Source organism: Phalacrocorax carbo, unplaced genomic scaffold (assembly GCF_963921805.1).
Source record: "Phalacrocorax carbo unplaced genomic scaffold, bPhaCar2.1 SCAFFOLD_161, whole genome shotgun sequence".
NCBI classification, from domain to species: Eukaryota; Metazoa; Chordata; class Aves; order Suliformes; family Phalacrocoracidae; genus Phalacrocorax; species Phalacrocorax carbo.
This window is the reverse complement of record NW_026990416.1, coordinates 71251-90667: the sequence shown is the minus strand read 5'-3', so window position 1 is coordinate 90667 and position 19417 is coordinate 71251. Positions and strand designations below refer to the sequence as shown.

Below are 19417 nucleotides of genomic sequence, written 5' to 3'. Positions count from 1 at the left end.
TCTGTGGGGCTGGGGCCCCTGGGTGCTCTGATCTGTGGGGCTGGGACCCCTGGGTGCCCCCGTCTGTGGGGCTGGGACCCCTGGGTGCTCTGATCTATAGGGCTGGGACCCCTGGGTGCCCCCGTCTGTGGGGCTGGGACCCCTGGGTACTCTGACCTATGGGGCTGGGACCCCTGGGTGCCCCCGTCTGTGGGGCTGGGACCCCTGGGTGCACCCATCTGTGGGGCTGGGACCCCTGGGTGCTCTGATCTATAGGGCTGGGACCCCTGGGTGCCCCCATCTGTGGGGCTGGGACCCCTGGGTGCTCTGATCTATGGGGCTGGGACCCCTGGGTGCTCTGATCTGTGGGGCTGGGGCCCCTGGGTGCCCCCATCTGTGGGGCTGGGACCCCTGGGTACTCTGACCTATGGGGCTGGGACCCCTGGGTGCCCCCATCTGTGGGGCTGGGACCCCTGGGTGCTCTGATCTATAGGGCTGGGACCCCTGGGTGCCCCCGTCTGTGGGGCTGGGGTCCCTGGGTGCTCTGATCTGTGGGGCTGGGACCCCTGGGTGCCCCCATCTGTGGGGCTGGGACCCCTGGGTGCTCTGATCTATAGGGCTCGGACCCCTGGGTGCCCCCGTCTGTGGGGCTGGGGCCCCTGGGTGCTCTGATCTGTGGGGCTGGGACCCCTGGGTGCCCCCATCTGTGGGGCTGGGACCCCTGGGTACTCTGACCTATGGGGCTGGGACCCCTGGGTGCTCTGATCTATAGGGCTGGGACCCCTGGGTGCCCCCATCTGTGGGGCTGGGACCCCTGGGTGCTCTGATCTATGGAGCTGGGTCCCCTCGGTGCCCCCTTCTATGGGGCTGAGACCCCTGGGTGCTCTGATCTATGGGTCCCGGACCCCTGGGTGCCCCCATCTATGGGGCTGGGACCACTGCGTGCCCTGATCTATAGGGCTGGGACGCCTGGGCCCCCCCGGCCTCGTGGGTGCCCATAATTGGGGGGTGGGGGCGGGGGCGGCTGCCCCACATTCCTGGGGTGTGCCCGCTGCCCCTCCCCCACCCCACCCCTGTAATTGGGTGGGGGCGGCGGGCGGGGGCGGGGCGGGGATATAGGGGACCCCCCACCCCCACCCCCCACCCCAGGGCGATGGAGCCGCGGCTGCTGGCGCTCGGCGCCCTGCTCGTGGGTGCGCCGGGGTGCTATGGGGTGCTGGGGGGTGCTATGGGGTCCTATGGGGTGATGGGGGGTGCTGGGGGGTCCCGGGGGTGCTGGGGGGTGCTATGGGGTGCTGGGGGGTGCTGGGGGGTCCCGGGGGTGCTGGGGGGTGCTATGGGGTGCTGGGGGGTGCTGGGGGTGCTTGGAGGTCCCAGGGGGTGCTGGGGGGTGCTATGGGGTGCTGGGGGGTGCTGGGGGGTCCCAGGGGGTGCTGGGGGGTGCTATGGGGTGCTGGGGGGTCCCGGGGGGTGCTTGGGGGTCCCACGGGGTGCTGGGGGGTCCCGGGGGGGCTGGGGTTGCTATAGGGTGCTATGGGGTGCTGGGGGGTTCTGGGGGGTCCTGTGGGGGCTGGGGGGTATTATAGAGTGCTATGGGGTGCTGGGGGGTCCTGGGGGGGCTGGGGGTGCTGGGGTGTTCCGGGGGGGTCCCAGGGGGTGCTATGGGGTCCCAGGGGGGCTGGGGGTGCTATGGGGTGACTATGGGTGCTATGGGGTCCCGGGGGGGCTGGGGGTGCTATGGGGTGACTATGGGTGTTATGGGGTCCCGGGGGGACTGGGGGGTGCTATGGGGTGACTATGGGTGCTATGGGGTGCTGGGGAGTTCCAGGGGGTCCCGGGGGGTGCTGGGGGGTTCTGGGGGTGCTATAGGGTGCTATGGGGTGCTGGGGGGTTCCGGGGGATGCTATGGGGTCCTGTGGGGTGACTGTGGGTGCTATGGGGTGACTATGGGTGCTATGGGGTGCTGGGGAGTTCCAGGGGGTCCCGGGGGGTGCTATAGGGTGCTATGGGGTGCTGGGGGGTCCTAGGGGGGCTGGGGGTGCTGGGGGTCCCAGGGGGTGCTGGGGGGTCCCGGGGTGCTGTGGGTGCTATAGGGTGCTATGGGGTGCTGGGGGGTCCCGGGGGTGCTGGGGGATGCTGGGGGTGCTATGGGGTGACTATGGGTGCTCTGGGTCGCTGGGGGGAGTTGGGGGGGCTGGGGGTGCTGGGGGGGTGGCTATGGGTGCTATGGGGTCCCGGGGGTGCTGGGGGGTGCTAAGGGTACTGGGGGTACTGGGGGTTGACTATGGGTGCTATGGGGTGCTGGGGGTCTCAGGGGGGTCCCAGGGGCGATGTGGGGTGCTATAGGGTGCTATGGGGCTCGGGGGGGTCCCAGGGGAGCTGGAGGGGTGCTCTAGGGTGCTATGGGGTGCTTTGGGGGGGGGCCATGGGTGCTATAGGGGGTGCCGTGGGGTGCTATGGGGGGCTAAAGGGTCCCATAGGGTCCAATGGGGTGCTGGGGGGTTCGGGGGGTGCTATGGGGGGCTATGGGGTGCTGGGGAGTGCCATGGGTGCTATGGGGCACTGGGGGTGCTGGGGGGTCCCGGGGGGTCCGGGGGGGGGGGCGGTTTGACCCCCCCTGACCCCCGCCTCCCCCCACAGCCACGGCCGGTCCCTGCGCGGGGGCCCCCACCCGCGGCGCCCCTCCCCCACCGCCACCGCCCCCCCCCTGGCGCCGGGGCGGGGCCGCCACGCCCGGGGACGTCACGGGGAGGGGCGGGGCCCCCGCGGCGGGACCCACGGCCGCGCCCTGGGGGGGGTGACATGGCTCCGGTGGCTTGTGATGACGTCACTATGGGGGGGACGGAGGGTCCTGACGTCACCGATGACCCCGGGGACACTTTGGGCCCCATCAATGACGTCCCCAGAGGTGCCACCACCGCCGCGGGACCCACGGCCACGCCCCGGGGGGGTGACACGGCCCTGGTGGCCCGTGGGGACGTCGTTATGGGGCGGACGACCCAACCCGGCGCCACCCAAGGCCCCGGGGACACTTTGGGCCCCATCAATGACACCTATGGAGGTGCCACCACCGCGGCGGGACCCACGGCCACGCCTTGGGGGGGTGACACGGTCGTGGTGGCCCCTGATGACGTCACTATGGGGGGGACGGAGGGTCCTGATGTCACCGATGACCCTGGGGACACTTTGGGCCCCATCAATGACGTCCCCAGAGGTGCCACCACCGCCGCGGGACCCACGGCCACGCCCCGGGGGGGTGACACGGCCCTGGTGGCCCATGGGGACGTCGTTATGGGGCGGACGACCCAACCCGGCGCTACCCAAGGCCCCGGGGACACTTTGGGCCCCATCAATGACACCTATGGAGGTGCCACCACCGCCGCGGGACCCACGGCCACGCCCCGGGGGGGTGACACGGCCCTGGTGGCCCCTGATGACGTCACTATGGGGGGGGACGGAGGGTCCTGACGTCACCAACTGCTCCGGGGACACTTTGGGCCCCGTCACCACACCCTATGGAGGTGCCACCACCGCGGTGGGACCCACGGCCACGCCTTGGGGGGGTGACACGGTCGTGGTGGCCCCTGATGACGTCACTATGGGGGGGACGGAGGGTCCTGACGTCACCGATGGCCGTGGGGACACTTTGGGCCCCGTCACCACACCCTATGGAGGTGCCACCACCGCCGCCGTGGGACCCATCGGCACCTCCCGGGGGGGTGACACGGCCCCGGTGGCCCGTGGGGACGTCGTTATGGGGGGCACGGAGGGTCCTGGTGTCACCGATGACCCCAGGGACACTTTGGGCCCCGTCAGTGACGTCCCCAGAGGTGCCACCGCCGTGGGACCCACGGCCACGCCCCGGGGGGGTGACACGGCCCTGGTGGCTTGTGATGACGTCATTATGGAGGGGACGGAGGGTCCTGATGTCACCAACTGCTCCGGGGACACTTTGGGCCCCGTCACCACACCCTATGGAGGTGCCACCACCACCACGGGACCCACGGCCACGCCCTTGGGGGGTGACACGGCTGTGGTGGCCCCTGATGACATCACTATGGGGGGGACGGGGGGTCCTGACGTCACCGATGACCCCGGGGACACTTTGGGTCACATCAATGACACCTATGGAGGTGCCACCACCGCGGCGGGACCCACGGCCACGCCCTTGGGGGGTGACACGGCCGTGGTGGCCCCTGATGACATCACTATGGGGGGGACGGGGGGTCCTGACGTCACCGATGACCCCGGGGACACTTTGGGTCACATCAATGACACCTATGGAGGTGCCACCACCGCGGCGGGACCCACGGCCACGCCCTTGGGGGGTGACACGGCCGTGGTGGCCCCTGATGACGTCACTATGGGGGGGACGGGGGGTCCTGACGTCACCGATGACCCCGGGGACACTTTGGGTCACATCAATGACACCTATGGAGGTGCCACCACCGCGGCGGGACCCACGGCCACGCCCCGGGGGGGTGACACGGCCCTGGTGGCCCCTGATGACGTCACTATGGGGGGGACGGAGGGTCCTGACGTCACCAACTGCTCCGGGGACACTTTGGGCCCCATCAATGACACCTATGGAGGTGCCACCACCGCGGCGGGACCCACGGCCACGCCCTGGGGGGGTGACACGGCCCTGGTGGCCCCTGATGACATCACTATGGGGGGGACGGAGGGTCCTGACGTCACCGATGACTCCGGGGACACTTTGGGCCCCGTCACCACACCCTATGGAGGTGCCACCACCGCGGTGGGACCCACGGCCACGCCCTTGGGGGGTGACACGGCTGTGGTGGCCCCTGATGACATCACTATGGGGGGGACGGGGGGTCCTGACGTCACCAACTGCTCCGGGGACACTTTGGGCCCCGTCAGTGACGCCCCCAGAGGTGCCACCACCACCGCGGGACCCACGGCCACGCCCGGGCGGGGCGATGATGTCACAGCCGGCCCCCCTGGGGGCGTCGGCGCGGGAGGGGCGTCGCCCCCCCGCCCCCCTCCCCCCCCCCCCCGCCGCCGCCTTCCCCGTGACGCTGGCGCCGCCCCCCCGGGTCCCCCCCGGTGCCTCGGGGGCCCCCCCCGCCCCGGCGCCCCTCCCCCTCCTCCTCCTGGCGCCCCTCCCCCTCCTCCTCCTGGCGCCCCTCCCCCCCCTCCTCCCCCCCTGAGGCGCCCGCGCCCCTCCCCCCCCCCGCCCCCCATATTTATTACAGCCCCCCCCGCCCCCCGCCTGTCCCAGCCCTGGGGGGGCCTCAATAAAACCCAACGTGATTCGTCGCCTCTGCGTTGTCTCGGGGGGGGGGGGAGGGGGGGGCGGGGGTCCGGGGTGTGTCCGTGTGTCCCCCCCCCATGTATTAGGGAGGGGGAGCCCAGGCGTCCGGGAATGCCCCTCCCCCACCCCCTTTTCACAACTTCCCCCCCCCAAAAATACATATTAAAAAAAGGGAAGTGGGGACTCGGGCGCGCGGGGCCCCTCCCCCACCCATAGGGGGCCCCTCCCCCCTCCCCCACCCACAGGGGGCCCAGGGAACCCCCTCCCCCACCCATAGGGACCCCTCCCCCACCCACAGTGGGCCCAGGGAACCCCCTCCCCCACCCATAGGGACCCCTCCCCCACCCACAGGGGGCCCAGGGAACCCCCTCCCCCACCCATAGGGACCCCTCCCCCACCCATAGGGGACCCCTCCCCCCCGGGGGACTCCCTCCCCCCTCCCCCACCCATAGGGACCCCTCCCCCCCCCCGGGGGACTCCCTCCCCCCTCCCCCACCCATAGGGACCCCTCCCCCCCCCGGGGGACTCCCTCCCCCCTCCCCCACTCATAGGGGGCACAGGGAACCCCCTCCCCCATAGGGGACCCCGGCGCCGGGCGGGGCGGGGCGGGGCAGGGCGGGGCGGGGTGGGGGAGGGGCGTCCGGCCAGGCCCCTCCCCCCCCGTTATAAGGGCGGTTCCCGCCGGCGGCGCCGGTTCGAGCCCGACCATGAGCCCGGGGCGGGGGCGGGGGTGGGGGTGGGGGTGGGGGTGGGGGTGGGCGCTGCTGGCGACGCTGCTGGTGCCAGGTACCCCTCCCCCACCCCCCACCCCTCCCCCACCCCCGCTCACCTGGGTCCTGGGGGGGGAGGGGCCGGGAGCTCCTGGGACCCCTTGGGGGGGGGGAGGGGATGCTCGGACATCTGGGTCCCCTGTGGGGGGATTTGGGGGGGTCCCTGGGTCCCTTATGGGGAGTTTGGGGGGTCCCTGGGTCCCCTATGGGGGGGTTTGGGGGTCCCTGGGTCCCTATGGGGGGTTTGGGGGTCCCTGGGTCCCCTGGGGGGGTTTTGGGGGGTCCCTGGGTCCCCTGTGGGGGGGATTTGGGGGGTCCCTGGGTCCCCTATGGGGGGTTTGGGGGTCCCTGGGTGCCCTATGGGGGGTTGGGGGGTCCCTGGGTCCCCTATGGGGGAGTTTGGGGGGTCCCTGGGTGCCCTATGGGGGGGTTTGGGGGGTCCCTGGGTCCCTATGGGGAGGTTTGGGGGTCCCTGGGTCCCCTGGGGGGGTTTTGGGGGGTCCCTGGGTGCCCTATGGGGGGGTTGGGGGGTCCCTGGGTCCCCTATGGGGGGGTTTGGGGGTCCCTGGGTCCCCTATGGGGGGTTTTGGGGGGTCCCTGGGTCTCCTATGGGGGGTTTGGGGGGTCCCTGGGTCTCCTATGGGGGGGTTTGGGGGGTCCCTGGGTCCCCTATGGGGGGGTTTGGGGGTGCCCCTGGTCCCCTATGGGGGGGTTTGGGGTCCCTGGGTGCCCTGGGGGGGGTTTGGGGGGTCCCTGAGGGGGGGGAGGGGCGGGTCAGCGGCCGCGCGGTGGGGGAGGGGCGGGGCAGGGCAGGAAGCGGCGGGGGGGGGCGGGGGGTGAATCACGGGGGGGGGGGAGGGGGGGGTCGCTTCCTTCCCGTGAGTCACCGCCGGACACCGGGGCCCGGGGGGGGGGAGGGGGGTGTGGGGGGGGGGTTGGGGGGTGCCGGGGGGGGTCGGGGGGTCTGTGGGGGGGTCGGGGGTCCCTGACGCCCCCCCCCCCAGCCCCCTGCCTGCGCTGCCCCCGCTGCGAGGCCGGGGGGGTGCCGGGACGTTCCCTGCCCCCCCCCCTACGACGCCTGTCGCCGGACGACCCTGACCACGCTGACAGGTGGGGGAGGGGCGGGGGAGGGGCGGGGGGAGGGGCGCGGGGGGCGGGGCGCGGGGGGGCGGGGCGGGGGGAGGGGCGGGGGAGGGGCGGGGCGGGGGGGGGCGGGGGGGGGCGCCGCCGGCCCCGCCCTGACCTCCGCCCTGACCTCCGCCCCTCCCCCCCCCCCCAGGCGGCCGCGTGCTGGTGCGGGAGGAGGGGGGCTGTGACGTCAGCGGCCCCCCCAACATCACCGTCACCTTCCGCTCCCACGGGCAGCTGGTGACGCTGCGGGAGGAGCGGTGCCGGGGGGGGGGAGGGGTGCCCCTCCCCCACGGAACCCCCGCCCCCCCCCGCGCTCGGGTGAGCCCCGGCGGCTGCGGGGGGGGGAGGGGCGGGGGGCGAGGGGTGGGGGATGGGCGGGGATCCCCTTTGGGTGGGGGAGGGGCGGGAATCCTCGGGGTGGGGGAGGGGGCGGGGATTCCCTTTGGGTGGGGGGAGGGGCGGGGTATCCCTCGGGGGGGGGAGGGGCGGGGATCCCCTCGGGGTGGGGGAGGGGCGGGGAATCCCTCGGGGTGGGGGAGGGGGCGGGGATTCCCTTTGGGTGGGGGAGGGGCGGGGTATCCCTCGGGGTGGGGGAGGGGCGGGGATCCCTCGGGGTGGGGGAGGGGCGGGGAATCCCTCGGGGTGGGGGAGGGGGCGGGGATTCCCTTTGGGGTGGGGGAGGGGCGGGGTATCCCTCGGGGTGGGGGGAGGGGCGGGGATCCCCTCGGGGTGGGGGAGGGGCGGGGATCCCCTTTGGGTGGGGGAGGGGCGGGGATCCCCGAGGGGTGGGGGAGGGGCGGGGATCCCCTCGGGGTGGGGGAGGGGCGGGGAGGGGCGGGGATCCCCTTTGGGTGGGGGAGGGGCAGGGATTCCCTTTGGGTGGGGGAGGGGCGGGGATCCCCTCGGGGCGGGGGAGGGGCGGGGTCCCGCCCGCCCGGGTCCCCGTGGGGTGCTGTGGGGGGAGGGGCGGGGGTGTGTCCCCGCGGCCCCCGCTGACCCCTCCCCCCAGCCCCGCCCCTGCTGTGCCCCACGTGCGACTCCTCGGACGGCTCCTGCGCGGGGCCCCCCCAGGCGCCTGCCCTGCCCCCGCCGCGGCGACCACTGCCTCGACGTCATCACCCGCCTGCCCGGGCAAGGTGGGGGAGGGGCCCTGGTTGGGGGGGGTCCCCGGGGTGGGGGAGGGGCCCTGCGGGTGGGGGGGGGGTCTCGGGGGGGATCCGGGTTTGGGGGAGGGTCGGAGTGGGGGAGGGGCCCGGAGGGGGGAGGGGTCTTGGGGGGGATCTGGGTTTGGGGGAGGGGCCTGGAGTGGGGGAGGGGCCCTGCGGGTGGGGGAGGGGTCTCGGGGGGATCCGGGTTTGGGGGAGGGGTCGGAGTGGGGAGGGGCCCTGCGGGTGGGGGGGGGGGGCCCGGGGTGGGGGAGGGGCCCCGCGGTGTGGGGAGTGGTCTCGGGGGGATCCGGGTTTGGGGGAGGGGCCTGGAGTGGGGGAGGGGCCCTGCGGGTGGGGGGGGGGTCTTGGGGGGGATCCGGGTTTGGAGGAGGGGCCTGGAGGGGGGAGGGTGGCGGGGTGGGGGAGGGGTCCCAGCGCAGCCCCTGACCCACGTCCGCCCCGCAGTGGGGGAGGGGCGGGTGCGGGGCTGCGGCCGGGCCGGATCCTGCCGGGGGCTCGTGGCCCTCGAGACCGGGAGCGGGAGGGGCCTGGCCCTGAGCTGCTGCCGTGGGGCGCCGTGCGGGCCCGGTGCGGGGGGGGCTGGGGGGCGGGGGGCGCTGGGGGGGGCTGGGGGGCGGGGGGGGGCTGGGGGGGCGCTGGGGGGGGCTGGGGGGCGGGGGGGCGCTGGGGGGGGCTGGGGGGCACTGGGGGGCGGGGGGGGGCTGGGGGGGCGCTGGGGGGGGCTGGGGGGCACTGGGGGAGCGCTGGGGGGGTGCTGGGGGCACTGGGGGGCACTGGGGGAGCGCTGGGGGGGTGCTGGGGGGCACTGGGGGAGCACTGGGGGGGCACTGGGGGGGCTGGGGGGGGCTGGGGGGCGCCGGGGAGTGATGGGGGGTGATGGGGAGGCGGGGGGGCTGGGGGGCGCTGGGAGGCACGGGGGGGCGCCGGGGGGGTGCTAGGGGGCGCTTGGGGGGCGCTGGGGGGCACTGGGGGGGTGCTGGGGGGCGCTGGGGGGCGCTGGGGGACGCGGGGGGGTGCGGGGGATCGCTGGGGGTCGCTGGGGAGGCGGGGGGGGCTGGGGGGGGCGCTGGGGGGGCTGGGGGGCGCGGGGGGGGCGCCGGGGGGCGCTGGGGGGCACTTGTGGGGCGCCGGGGGGCACTGGGGGGGCGCTGGGGGGCACTTGTGGGGCACTGGTCAATGCCGGTCTGTGCTGGTGCAGAGGCGGAGCCGCCCCCCTCCGGGCTGCGCTGCTGGGGCTGTGACGGCCCCGAGCCCCACGGCTGCGCCCCCCAAGTGCTGCCCTGCCGGGGGGGCCTGACCCACTGCGCCCTGGCCCGGACCTACGGTGGGGAGGGGCAGGGGCTGTGGGGGGCTCTATGGGGGGGGGGGGTCTCTATGGGTCAGGGAGGGACTCTATGGGTCAGGGGGGTCTCTATGGGTCAGGGAGGGTCTCTATGGGGCTGGGGGGTCTCTATGGCTCAGGGAGGTTCTCTATGGGGCTGGGGAGGCTCTATGGGTCAGAGAGGGTCTCTATGGGTCAGGGAGGGTCTCTATGGGGCTGGGGGCTCCCTATGGGGCTGGGGAGGCTCTATGGGTCAGGGAGGGTCTCTATGGGTCAGGGAGGGTCTCTATGGGGCTGGGGGGGCTCTATGGGGCGGGGGGGCTCTATGGGGCTGGGGGGGCTCTATGGGTCGGGGGTCTCCCCGTGGGTCGCTGACCCCCCCCCTGCCCCCCAGGTCCCGCGGGGGAGCCCTGGCTGGTGCGAGGCTGCGCCACCCAGGCCTGGTGCGACGCCCCTGTGGGGCTGAGGGGGCTGCGGGGGGGGGCCCTGCCCCACTGCTGCCGTGGGGCGCTCTGCAACCGCCTGCCCGGGGACCCCCCTGCCGCCGCCGCCGCCGCGGCCCCCCCCGCCCGCCCCCGCCTCCTCCTCCTCCTCCTCCTCCTCCTCCTCCTCCTCGCTGCCCCACACATCTAGTGTGGGGCAGGTCAGTGGGGCCGGGAGGCCGCGGCCCCTCCCCCCCCCAATTTATACCTCATTAATTAAATTAAAGGTCTTTAATCGGTTGCGCTGCTGCCGCTGCGGGGGATGGGCGCCGTCCCCCGCCCCCCAAGTGGGGGCCCGTGCCCTGCCCCGCCCCCCCCCGCGGGGCACCCGGGCAGTTCCCATGTGGGGCAGGGTGGGGCAGGGTGGGGCACCCCCTCCCCCCCCCGCTATGGGGTGTGACTCACTCGGGGGGGGGGCGGGGGGTGATGCAAGTGTTGCTGGGCTGGGCTGTGGGGCAGGGCTGTGGGGCAGCACTGTGGGGCAGGGTCATGAGACTGTGCCATGGGGCTGTGCTATGGGGCAGCGTTATGGAGCAGCACTGTAGGGCAGCACTCTGGGGCACAGCTATGGGGCCCAACTCCCAGGTGCCGTGGGCCCGTGCAGGGTGGCAGCAAGGCCGTGGGGCACCCTGGGCCATGCTATGGGGCAGGGCCATGAGGCTGTGCCATTGGGCTGTGCTATGGGGCAGGGCCATGAGGCTGTGCCATGGGGCAGTGCTATGGGGCAGCACTATGGGGCCCAGGTGCTGTGGGGCCGTGTGGGGCGGCAGCAAGGTGTGGGGTGCCCTGGGCCGTGCTGTGGGGCAGCGCTATGTGGCAGCTCTGTGGGCCCCGGCTGCTGTGGGGCCATGTGGGGTGGCAGCGAGGCGTGGGGCGCCCTTGGCTGTGCTATGGGGCGGGGAGCCCTGCGGGCCCCCCACCCTCGCCCCACCCTTGCTCTGGTGCCATAAATCGGGGCGGCTGCGCCCCACGGCCCGCGAGGCCGAGATGTGGGGCCGAGCCATGGGGGGCGGCCCCCAGCTGCTGCCGCTGCTGCTGCTGCTGCCAGGTGGGGGGGCACTTGGGGGGCGCGGGGCCACTTAGGGGGCGCAGGGACACTTGGGGGGCACGGGGCCACTTGTCAGCCGGGGCGGCATTTGTCAGTCAGGGGAGCACTTGTGGGGCAGGGGGGACACTTGTGGGGCAGGAGGGCACTTGTGTGGTGGGGGAGCACTTGTGGGGCGTGGGGGTGGGGCAGGACTTGTGGGGCAGGAGCCAGGGAGGGGGCAGGTGGGGATGTGGGGCAGCGGTTGGGGTGGGGTGTTGTGGGGCCGTGGGGCAGGAGCTGTGGGGCTGGGCCGCTGTGGGGCAGGGACGGGAGGGTGTCAGGGCCGCCGTGGGGCAACGCTACGGGGCGGGAGGAGGTGTCAGGGGAGCTGTGGGCAGTGCTATGGGGCAGGTGGGTGTCAGGGCGCCATGGGGCAGCGCTATGGGGCGGTGGGGGTGTCAGGGGAGCCGTGGGGCAGCGCTATGGGGCGTGGGGGGGTGTCAGAGGAGCCGTGGGGCAGCGCTATGGGGCACGGGAGGGGTGTCAGGGGAGCCGTGGGGCAGCGCTATGGGGCACGGGAGGGGTGTCAGGGGAGCTGTGGGGCAGCGCTATGGGGCGGGGGGTGGTGTAGGGGAGCCGTGGGGCAGCGCTATGGGGCGTGGGGGTGTGTCAGAGGAGCCATGGGGCAGCGCTATGGGGCTGAGGGGGTGTCAGGCGAGCCGTGGGGCAGCGCTATGGGGCGGGTGGGGTGTCAGGGGAGCCGTGGGGCAGCGCTATGGGGCTGAGGGGGTGTCAGGGGAGCTGTGGGGCAGCGCTATGGGGCGTGGGGGGGGTGTCAGGGGAGCCGTGGGGCAGCGCTATGGGGCGTGGGGGGGTGTCAGGGAGCCGTGGGGCAGCGCTATGGAGCGTGGGGGGGTGTCAGGGGAGCTGTGGGGCAGCACTATGGGGCAGTGGGGGGTGTCAGGGTGCCGTGGGGCAGCGCTATGGGGCGTGGGGGGGGTGTCAGGGAGCCGTGGGGCAGTGCTATGGAGCGTGGGGGGGTGTCAGGGGAGCTTTGGGGCAGCGCTATGGGGCTGGGGGGGGGTGTCAGGGGAGCCGTGGGGCAGCGCTATGGAGCGTGGGGGGGGTGTCAGGGGAGCCGTGGGGCAGCGCTATGGGGCGTGGGGGGGGTGTCAGGGGAGCCGTGGGGCAGCGCTATGGGGCGTGGGGGGGTGTCAGGGGAGCCGTGGGGCAGCGCTATGGGGCGGGGGTGGTGTGTCAGGGGAGCCGTGGGGCAGCGCTATGGGGCGCGGGAGGGGTGTCAGGGGAGCTGTGGGGCAGCACTATGGGGCGGGGGTGGGGTGTCAGGGGAGCCGTGGGTAGCGCTATGGAGCGTGGGGGGGTGTCAGGGGAGCCGTGGGGCAGCGCTATGGGGCGGGGGTGGGGTGTCAGGGGAGCTGTGGGTAGCGCTATGGGGCTGGGGGGGGGTGTCAGGGGAGCCGTGGGTAGCGCTATGGGGCGTGGGGGGGTGTCAGGGGAGCCGTGGGGCAGCGCTATGGGGCGGGGGTGGTGTGTCAGGGGAGCCGTGGGGCAGCGCTATGGGGCGCGGGAGGGGTGTCAGGGGAGCTGTGGGGCAGCACTATGGGGCGGGGGTGGGGTGTCAGGGGAGCCGTGGGTAGCGCTATGGAGCGTGGGGGGGGTCAGGGGAGCCGTGGGGCAGCGCTATGGGGCGGGGGCGGGGTGTCAGGGGAGCCATGGGTAGCGCTATGGGGCTGGGGGGGTGTCAGGGGACGCGGCCCCACGGGCTGGGTGGGGCATCCTGCCCCACCCTGCCCCACCCAGTTTCCCACGTCCCCCCCCAACCCTCCGGGCCCCCCCACATCGCGCCCCCCACATCCCCCCCACCCGCCCCAGTCCCACCAGCGGCCCCCGCGGGCCCCCCTCGCCCCCCCCATCCCCCACCCCACACCCCCCGCCCCCCCCCGCTTGTGACGCCCCGCCCCTCACGCCCCCTGACGCCCCGCCCCCGAGGGCCCCGAGCCCTTGAGACCCCGCCCCCGAGCCCCCCGAGGCCCCGCCCCCCGAGGCCACTCCGCCGAGCCCTCCGGCCCCGCCCCGCCGCCCCCGAGGCCCCGCCCCCCAGGCCCCCCGGGCCCCGCCCGCCGGCCCCGCCCCCGACGCCCGCGCATGCGCAGGCGCGGCGGCGCTGCAGTGCCGGGCCTGCGGGGGGCGGGGCGGGACCTGCCGCGAGACCACGAACGTCACGTGCGGCCCCGCGAGCGACGCCTGCGAGGAGGCGCTGGCGGCCGCGGCCTGGAGTGAGGGGGGGGGGTGTGGGGGGGGCTATGGGGGGGGGGGGGCTATGGGGGGTGTGGGGTGGGGGGGTGAGGGGGGGTATGGGGGGTGTGGGGGGGGGTATGGGGGGTGTGGGGGGGTATGGGGGGGTATGGGGGGTGTGGGGTGGGGGGGTATGGGGGGATATGGGGGGTGGGGGGGGTATGGGGGGGATATGGGGGGTGTGGGGGGGGGTGTGGGGGGGATATGGGGGGTGTGGGGGGGGGTATGGGGGGTGTGGGGGGGTATGGGGGGGTATGGGGTGGGGGGGTATGGGGGGTGAGGGGGGTATGGGGGGTGTGGGGTGTGGGGGTGGGGGGGGCTATGGGGGGTGGGGTGGGGTATGGGGGGGTATGGGGTGGGGGGGTATGGGGGGTGAGGGGGGTATGGGGGGTGTGGGGTGGGGGGGTATGGGGGGGATATGGGGGGTGGGGGGGGGGGCTATGGGGGGGGGGCTATGGGGGGGTGTGGGGGGGGGTATGGGGGGTGGGGGGGGTGTGGGGTGGGGGGGGTGAGGGGGGTATGGGGGGGATATGGGGGGTGGGGGGGGGTGTGGGGTGGGGGGGGTATGGGGGGTGTGGGGTCTGGGGGGGGCTATGGGGGGGTGTGGGGTGGGGGGGTATGGGGGGGTGAGGGGGGTGTATTGGGGGTGTGTGTGATGGGGATATGGGGGGTATGGGGGTGTGGGGTGTGGGGGGGGCTATGGGGGGTGTGGGGTGGGGAGGTGTGGGTGTATGGGGGGTGGGGGGTATGGGAGGGTATGGGGTGAGGGGGTATGGGGTGGGGGTGTGGGGGGGGTATGGGGGGTATGGGGGGGTGTATGGGGGGGGTATGGGGGGGTGTGGGGGCGCATGGGGGGTGTATGGGGTGGGGGGTATGGGGAGTGGGGGGGTGAGGGTGTGGGGGGGATGGGGGAAGGGCGGGGGAGTCAGGATGGGGGAGGATATGGGGCGGGTGTGGGGGGATGGGGGGGCTGTGGGGTGCTGGGGGGGTGCCGGGGGTGCCGGGGGTCAGTGTGGGGCGCTGGGGGGGGATGGGGGGGCTGTGGGTCGGTGTGGGGGGACGGGGGGTGCCGGGGGTCGGTGTGGGGCGCTGGGGGGGGATGGGGGGGCTGTGGGTCAGTGTGGGGGGACGGGGGGTGCCGGGGGTCGGTGTGGGGCGCTGAGGGGGGGGCCGCTGGGGGTCCCGGACAGACACCCATGTGGGCTCCCGGGGGCGCTGTGGGTCCCCCCCCAGCCCCACACGTGTGGGTCCCGCAGGCCACGGGCGCTTCGCGATTGGCTGGCGGGGCTGTGGGCGGGGCCAGGAGGGCGCCAACGCGCGCGCCCTCGAGCTCTTCGGCCTCGTCGTCTTCGTCAGGAGGCACCAGTGCCGGGGGGGGAGGGGCTGCAACGGGGTCCTGCCCCTCGGGCTGGAGGGGGCCCTGCCCGCGGCCGGTACGGGGGGCTGGGGGGTGATGGGGGGGCTGGGGGCACTGGAGGGGGCGCTGGGGGGGGTCTGTGGGGTGCTGGGGGGCACTGGGAAGGACTTGGGGGGGGCTGGGGGTGATGGGGGGGCACTGGGGGGGCACTGGGAAGGACTGGGGGGGCACTGGGAGGGACTGGGGGGCGTTGGGGGTCACTGGGAGGGCGCTGGGGGGGCGCTGGGGGGGCACTGGGAAGGACTGGGCCGGCACTGGGAAGGACTCGGGGGGGCTGGGGGTCACTGGGAGGGCGCTGGGGGGGCACTGGGAAGGACTGGGGGCGCTGGGGGCACTGGAAGGACTGGGGGGGCACTGGGATGGACTGGGGGGCGCTGGGGGGTCACTGGGAGGGCGCTGGGGGGTCGCTGGGGGGGCACTGGGAAGGACTGGGGGCACTGGAAGGACTGGGGGGGCTGGGGGTCACTGGGAGGGCGCTGGGGGGCACTGGGAAGGACGGGGGGGCGCTGGGGGGCACTGGGAGGGCGCTGGGGGTCACTGGGAAGGACTGGGAGGGCGCTGGGGGGGACTGTGGGGGGCTGGGGGTCACTGGGAGGGCGCTGGGGGGCACTGGGGGGCACTGGGAAGGGCTGGGGGGGGCGGGCACGCCTGACCCCGCCCCCCGTTGCCAGGCAACGCCAGCGCCCGGGTGCCCAATGGGGTGGCCTGTTACGGCTGCCCCGACGACGGGCCCTGCTCCTCCCCCACCGTCGTCAGTGCTACGACGACCTGCGGGGCTGTTTCCATGGCAACGTCACGCTGAGGCGGGGTCAGCCAATGGGCGGGGCTTCGGGGGGGCGGGGCTTCGGGGCGGGGCTTGGCGGGTGGGGGCGGGGCTTAGTGGTCTCCATGGTCACCTGATAGTTCCTATAGGGGGTAACAGTTGCCATGGCGACCCTATATGGGCCCTATGGGGGGGTAACGGCTGCCATGGCGACCCTATAGGGCCCTATGGGGTGGGGTAACGGTTGCCATGGCGACCCTATAGGGCCCTATGGGGGGGGTAACGGCTGCCATGGCGACCCTATAGGGCCCTATGGGGTGGGTAACGGCTGCCATGGCGACCCTATAGGGCCCTATGGGGGGGTAACAGCTGCCATGGCGACCCTATAGGGCCCTATGGGGTGGGTAACGGCTGCCATGGCGACCCTATAGGGCCCTATGGGGGGGGTAACGGCTGCCATGGCGACCCTATAGGGCCCTATGGGGTGGGTAACGGCTGCCATGGCGACCCTATAGGGCCCTATGGGGGGGGTAACAGTTACCATGGCGACCCTATAGGCCCTATGGGGGGGTAACGGTTGCCATGGCGACCCTATAGAGCCCTATGGGGGGGGGTAACGGCTGCCATGGCGACCTATAGGGCCCTATGGGGTGGGTAACGGCTGCCATGGCGACCCTATAGGGCCCTATGGGGGGTAACGGCTGCCATGGCGACCCTATAGGGCCCTATGGGGTGGGTAACGGCTGCCATGGCGACCCTATAGGGCCCTATGGGGGGGGTAACAGCTGCCATGGCGACCCTATAGGGCCCTATGGGGTGGGTAACGGCTGCCATGGCGACCCTATAGGGCCCTATGGGGTGGGGTAACGGCTGCCATGGCGACCCTATAGGGCCCTATGGGGTGGGTAACGGCTGCCATGGCGACCCTATAGGGCCCTATGGGGGGGTAACGGCTGCCATGGCGACCCTATAGGGCCCTATGGGGTGGGTAACGGCTGCCATGGCGACCCTATAGGGCCCTATGGGGGGGTAACGGCTGCCATGGCGACCCTATAGGGCCCTATGGTGTGGGTAACGGCTGCCATGGCGACCCTATAGGGCCCTATGGGGGGGTAACAGCTGCCATGGCGACCCTATAGGGCCCTATGGGGTGGGTAACGGCTGCCATGGCGACCCTATAGGGCCCTATGGGGGGGGTAACGGTTGCCATGGCGACCCTATAGGGCCCTATGGGGGGGGTAACGGTTGCCATGGCGACACTATAGGGCCCTATGGGGGGGGTAACGGCTGCCATGGCGACCCTATAGGGCCCTATGGGGGGGGGTAATGGTTGCCATGGTGACACTATAGGGCCCTATGGGGGGGTAACGGCTGCCATGGCGACCCTATAGGGCCCTATGGGGGGGTAACGGTTGCCATGATGACCCTATAGGGCCCTATGGGGGGGGTAACGGCTGCCATGACGACCCTATAGGGCCCTATGGGGGGGGGGTAACGGCTGCCATGGCGACCCTATAGGGCCCTATGGGGGCATAATGGTTGCCATGGCGACCCTATAGGGCCCGGTGGTCACCATGGTGACGCTATAGGGTGCAGGTATCGCCCTGGGGCGAGGGGGTGGGGGAAAGGGGTGGGTGTTTAGGACCCTATAGGACCCCACGGTAAGGGGCGGGGCCTAGCAGCCACCATGCTGACACCCCCCCCCCATAGGTGGGGTGACCCTATGGCACGAGGTTCGGAGCTGCGTAAGGAACGAGAGCTGCTCCCAGGAGTGGCGGGGGGACGAGGCCGTGGGGCTGAGCGGCTCCTGCTGCGCCGGCAGCCTCTGCAACGGGCCCCCCCCCAATAAGACCTTCTTCGCCCCCGATTTGCCCCGCCTCGAGCTCCTCCCCCACGGCCACGCCCCTACGGCCGCGCCCAACGCCACCAAGATGGCCGCTGGCACTGCCGCGCCCAACGGGAGCGGGAGCAGGGCCAAGATGGCCGCCACCCAGGGCAAGATGGCTGCCACCGAGGGCAAGATGGCTGCCACCCAGTCCAACATGGCCGCCAACACAGGCCAAGATGGCCACCACCCAGTCCAAGATGGCCACCACTGAGGGCAAGATGGCCGCCACCCAGTCCAACATGGCCGCCACCCAGGCCAAGATGGCCGCCGGGTCACCGGGGTCACCAATGAGGTCACCGGCGGGGACAAAATGGCCGCCGGCGGGGACAAAATGGCCGCCGGCCGCGCGGCCTCGGCCGGGCGACGCCCCCTGGGGGGCAAAGATGGGGTTAAGGGGCCGGTGGGGCGGGGCCACCCCATTGGAGGACCCGGGTGGCTCCTCCCCTTCCTGCTCTTGCCCCTCCTCTAAATTGGGGGAGGGGGCGACCCCCCCCCCAAATACCCCGCGTGTGCAATAACCCCTCCCCCACCCCCCACCGGCAGGGTCACGGTGGGGGGAACCCCCCAAACCTGCCCCTCCCCCACCGCTATGGGGCGCCCCATAAGTCGCCCCTCCCCCACCCCGCTATGGGGCACCCCCCAACTGGGGATAATAAATGGTTGAGGTGGGAAAAAAGGGGGTCGGGGGGTCTTTTTTTGAGGGGGGGGGCGGGGCCAGGGCCGGGGGGTGGGGAGTCAGGACCCCGGGCAGGCCCCGCCCCCGCCCCCACCCACCCAGACCCCGCCCCCTCTGAGACCACTGCCCTAATAGGGGCCACGCCCCCGTTCAGACCACGCCTCCAGTAAGGCCACGCCCCCTAATGCAGGGGGATGTGTGGGGCAGGATGTGTGGGGCAGGAGGGCACTGAGGGGGCAAGAGGGTCACTTGTTGGGGCACGAGGTCACGTATGGGGCAGAGCATCGCTCACCTCTAGGACTTGGAGTCCAGTTGGAGGGCCAGGATACCTGGGGGGCACATCAGGACCCCCAAGTGCCCCCCGCCCCCAAGTGCCCCATAGACCCAGTGTGCAGGGACGCGCTCACTGGGCCAGGGGTGGTGTGGGGTGGGAGGGGGCGTGGCCACAGTGACATCATTGCTGCCCCGCCCCGGCATGCCGGCGCCCGCCCGCGCCCATGGGTGGGAGGGGGCGGGGCTTTCCCGTGGGAACTGGCCACGCCCCCTTTTCCCGGGGAAACCCCCTCCCCCACCCCCCGCCCCTCCCCCACCCCCGCCCCTCCCCCAACCAGGACTTGTTGCTCTTGATCGTCTCTTTTATTGGGTGGGGGGAGGGGCTCAGGAGTGTATGTGGGCGTGGCCAAGACCCAGAGGGGCGTGGCCTGCCCCATAGAAAGGCGTGGCCACGTCCCAAAAGGGGGCGTGGTCACTCCGGGGGGGGGTGTGTGTCATCAGTGCTCAAAAAGGGCGTGTCCCCTGAAGAGGGGGGTGTGTCCCCCGAGGAGGGGGGCGTGTCCCCCGGGGAGGGGCGTGGCCCGGGGGCGGGGCTAATCCACATCATCCTGGATCCCGCAGCGGAGATTGGCCGGGACGGCGATGTCTGGGGGGGGGGGGGTGGGGGGGTGTTAATGGCGGGGGAGGGGGGGGCACCGAGGCCCCGCCCGCCCCCCCGCGGCCCCGCCCCGCCCCCCGCGGCCCCGCCCCCCCGGACACACCCATCATGTGGGGGCGGGGCAGGCCCAGCCCCTCCATCAGGCGGACGAAGGCGTCGGGGCTGAGGGTGAGGCGGGGGTTGAGGCGTCGCTCCTCCCCCACCGTGGAGACCGTCTGCCCTGGGGGGGGAGGGGCGGCGTCAGCCCCACCACTGACCCCCCCCCCACC

At 73.6% G+C, this 19417-nt stretch overlaps 2 protein-coding genes across 2 annotated transcripts in view; one reads left to right on the top strand and one right to left on the bottom strand.

The window, feature by feature from the left end:
• Positions 1–13317: 13317 nt before the first annotated feature.
• On the top strand, positions 13318–18203 carry LYPD3 (LY6/PLAUR domain containing 3). Its single transcript, XM_064440317.1, has 4 exons — positions 13318–13454; positions 14730–14906; positions 15562–15698; positions 17364–18203. Exons 1-4 carry the CDS (start codon positions 13324–13326, stop codon positions 17750–17752), a joined length of 834 nt encoding a protein of 277 aa, XP_064296387.1. The 5' UTR covers positions 13318–13323; the 3' UTR covers positions 17753–18203.
• Positions 18204–18840: 637 nt separating this feature from the next.
• The window catches only part of ETHE1 (ETHE1 persulfide dioxygenase), a 23967-nt gene continuing 23390 nt past the window's right edge, over positions 18841–19417 (bottom strand). Inside the window, exons 6-7 of the mRNA XM_064440319.1 lie at positions 19252–19368; positions 18841–19136 (exon numbers count right to left, since the gene is read on the bottom strand). Of these exons, the coding sequence (XP_064296389.1) occupies positions 19084–19136; positions 19252–19368 (170 nt within the window). The 3' untranslated portion in view covers positions 18841–19083. The remainder of the gene's footprint in view (positions 19137–19251; positions 19369–19417) is intronic.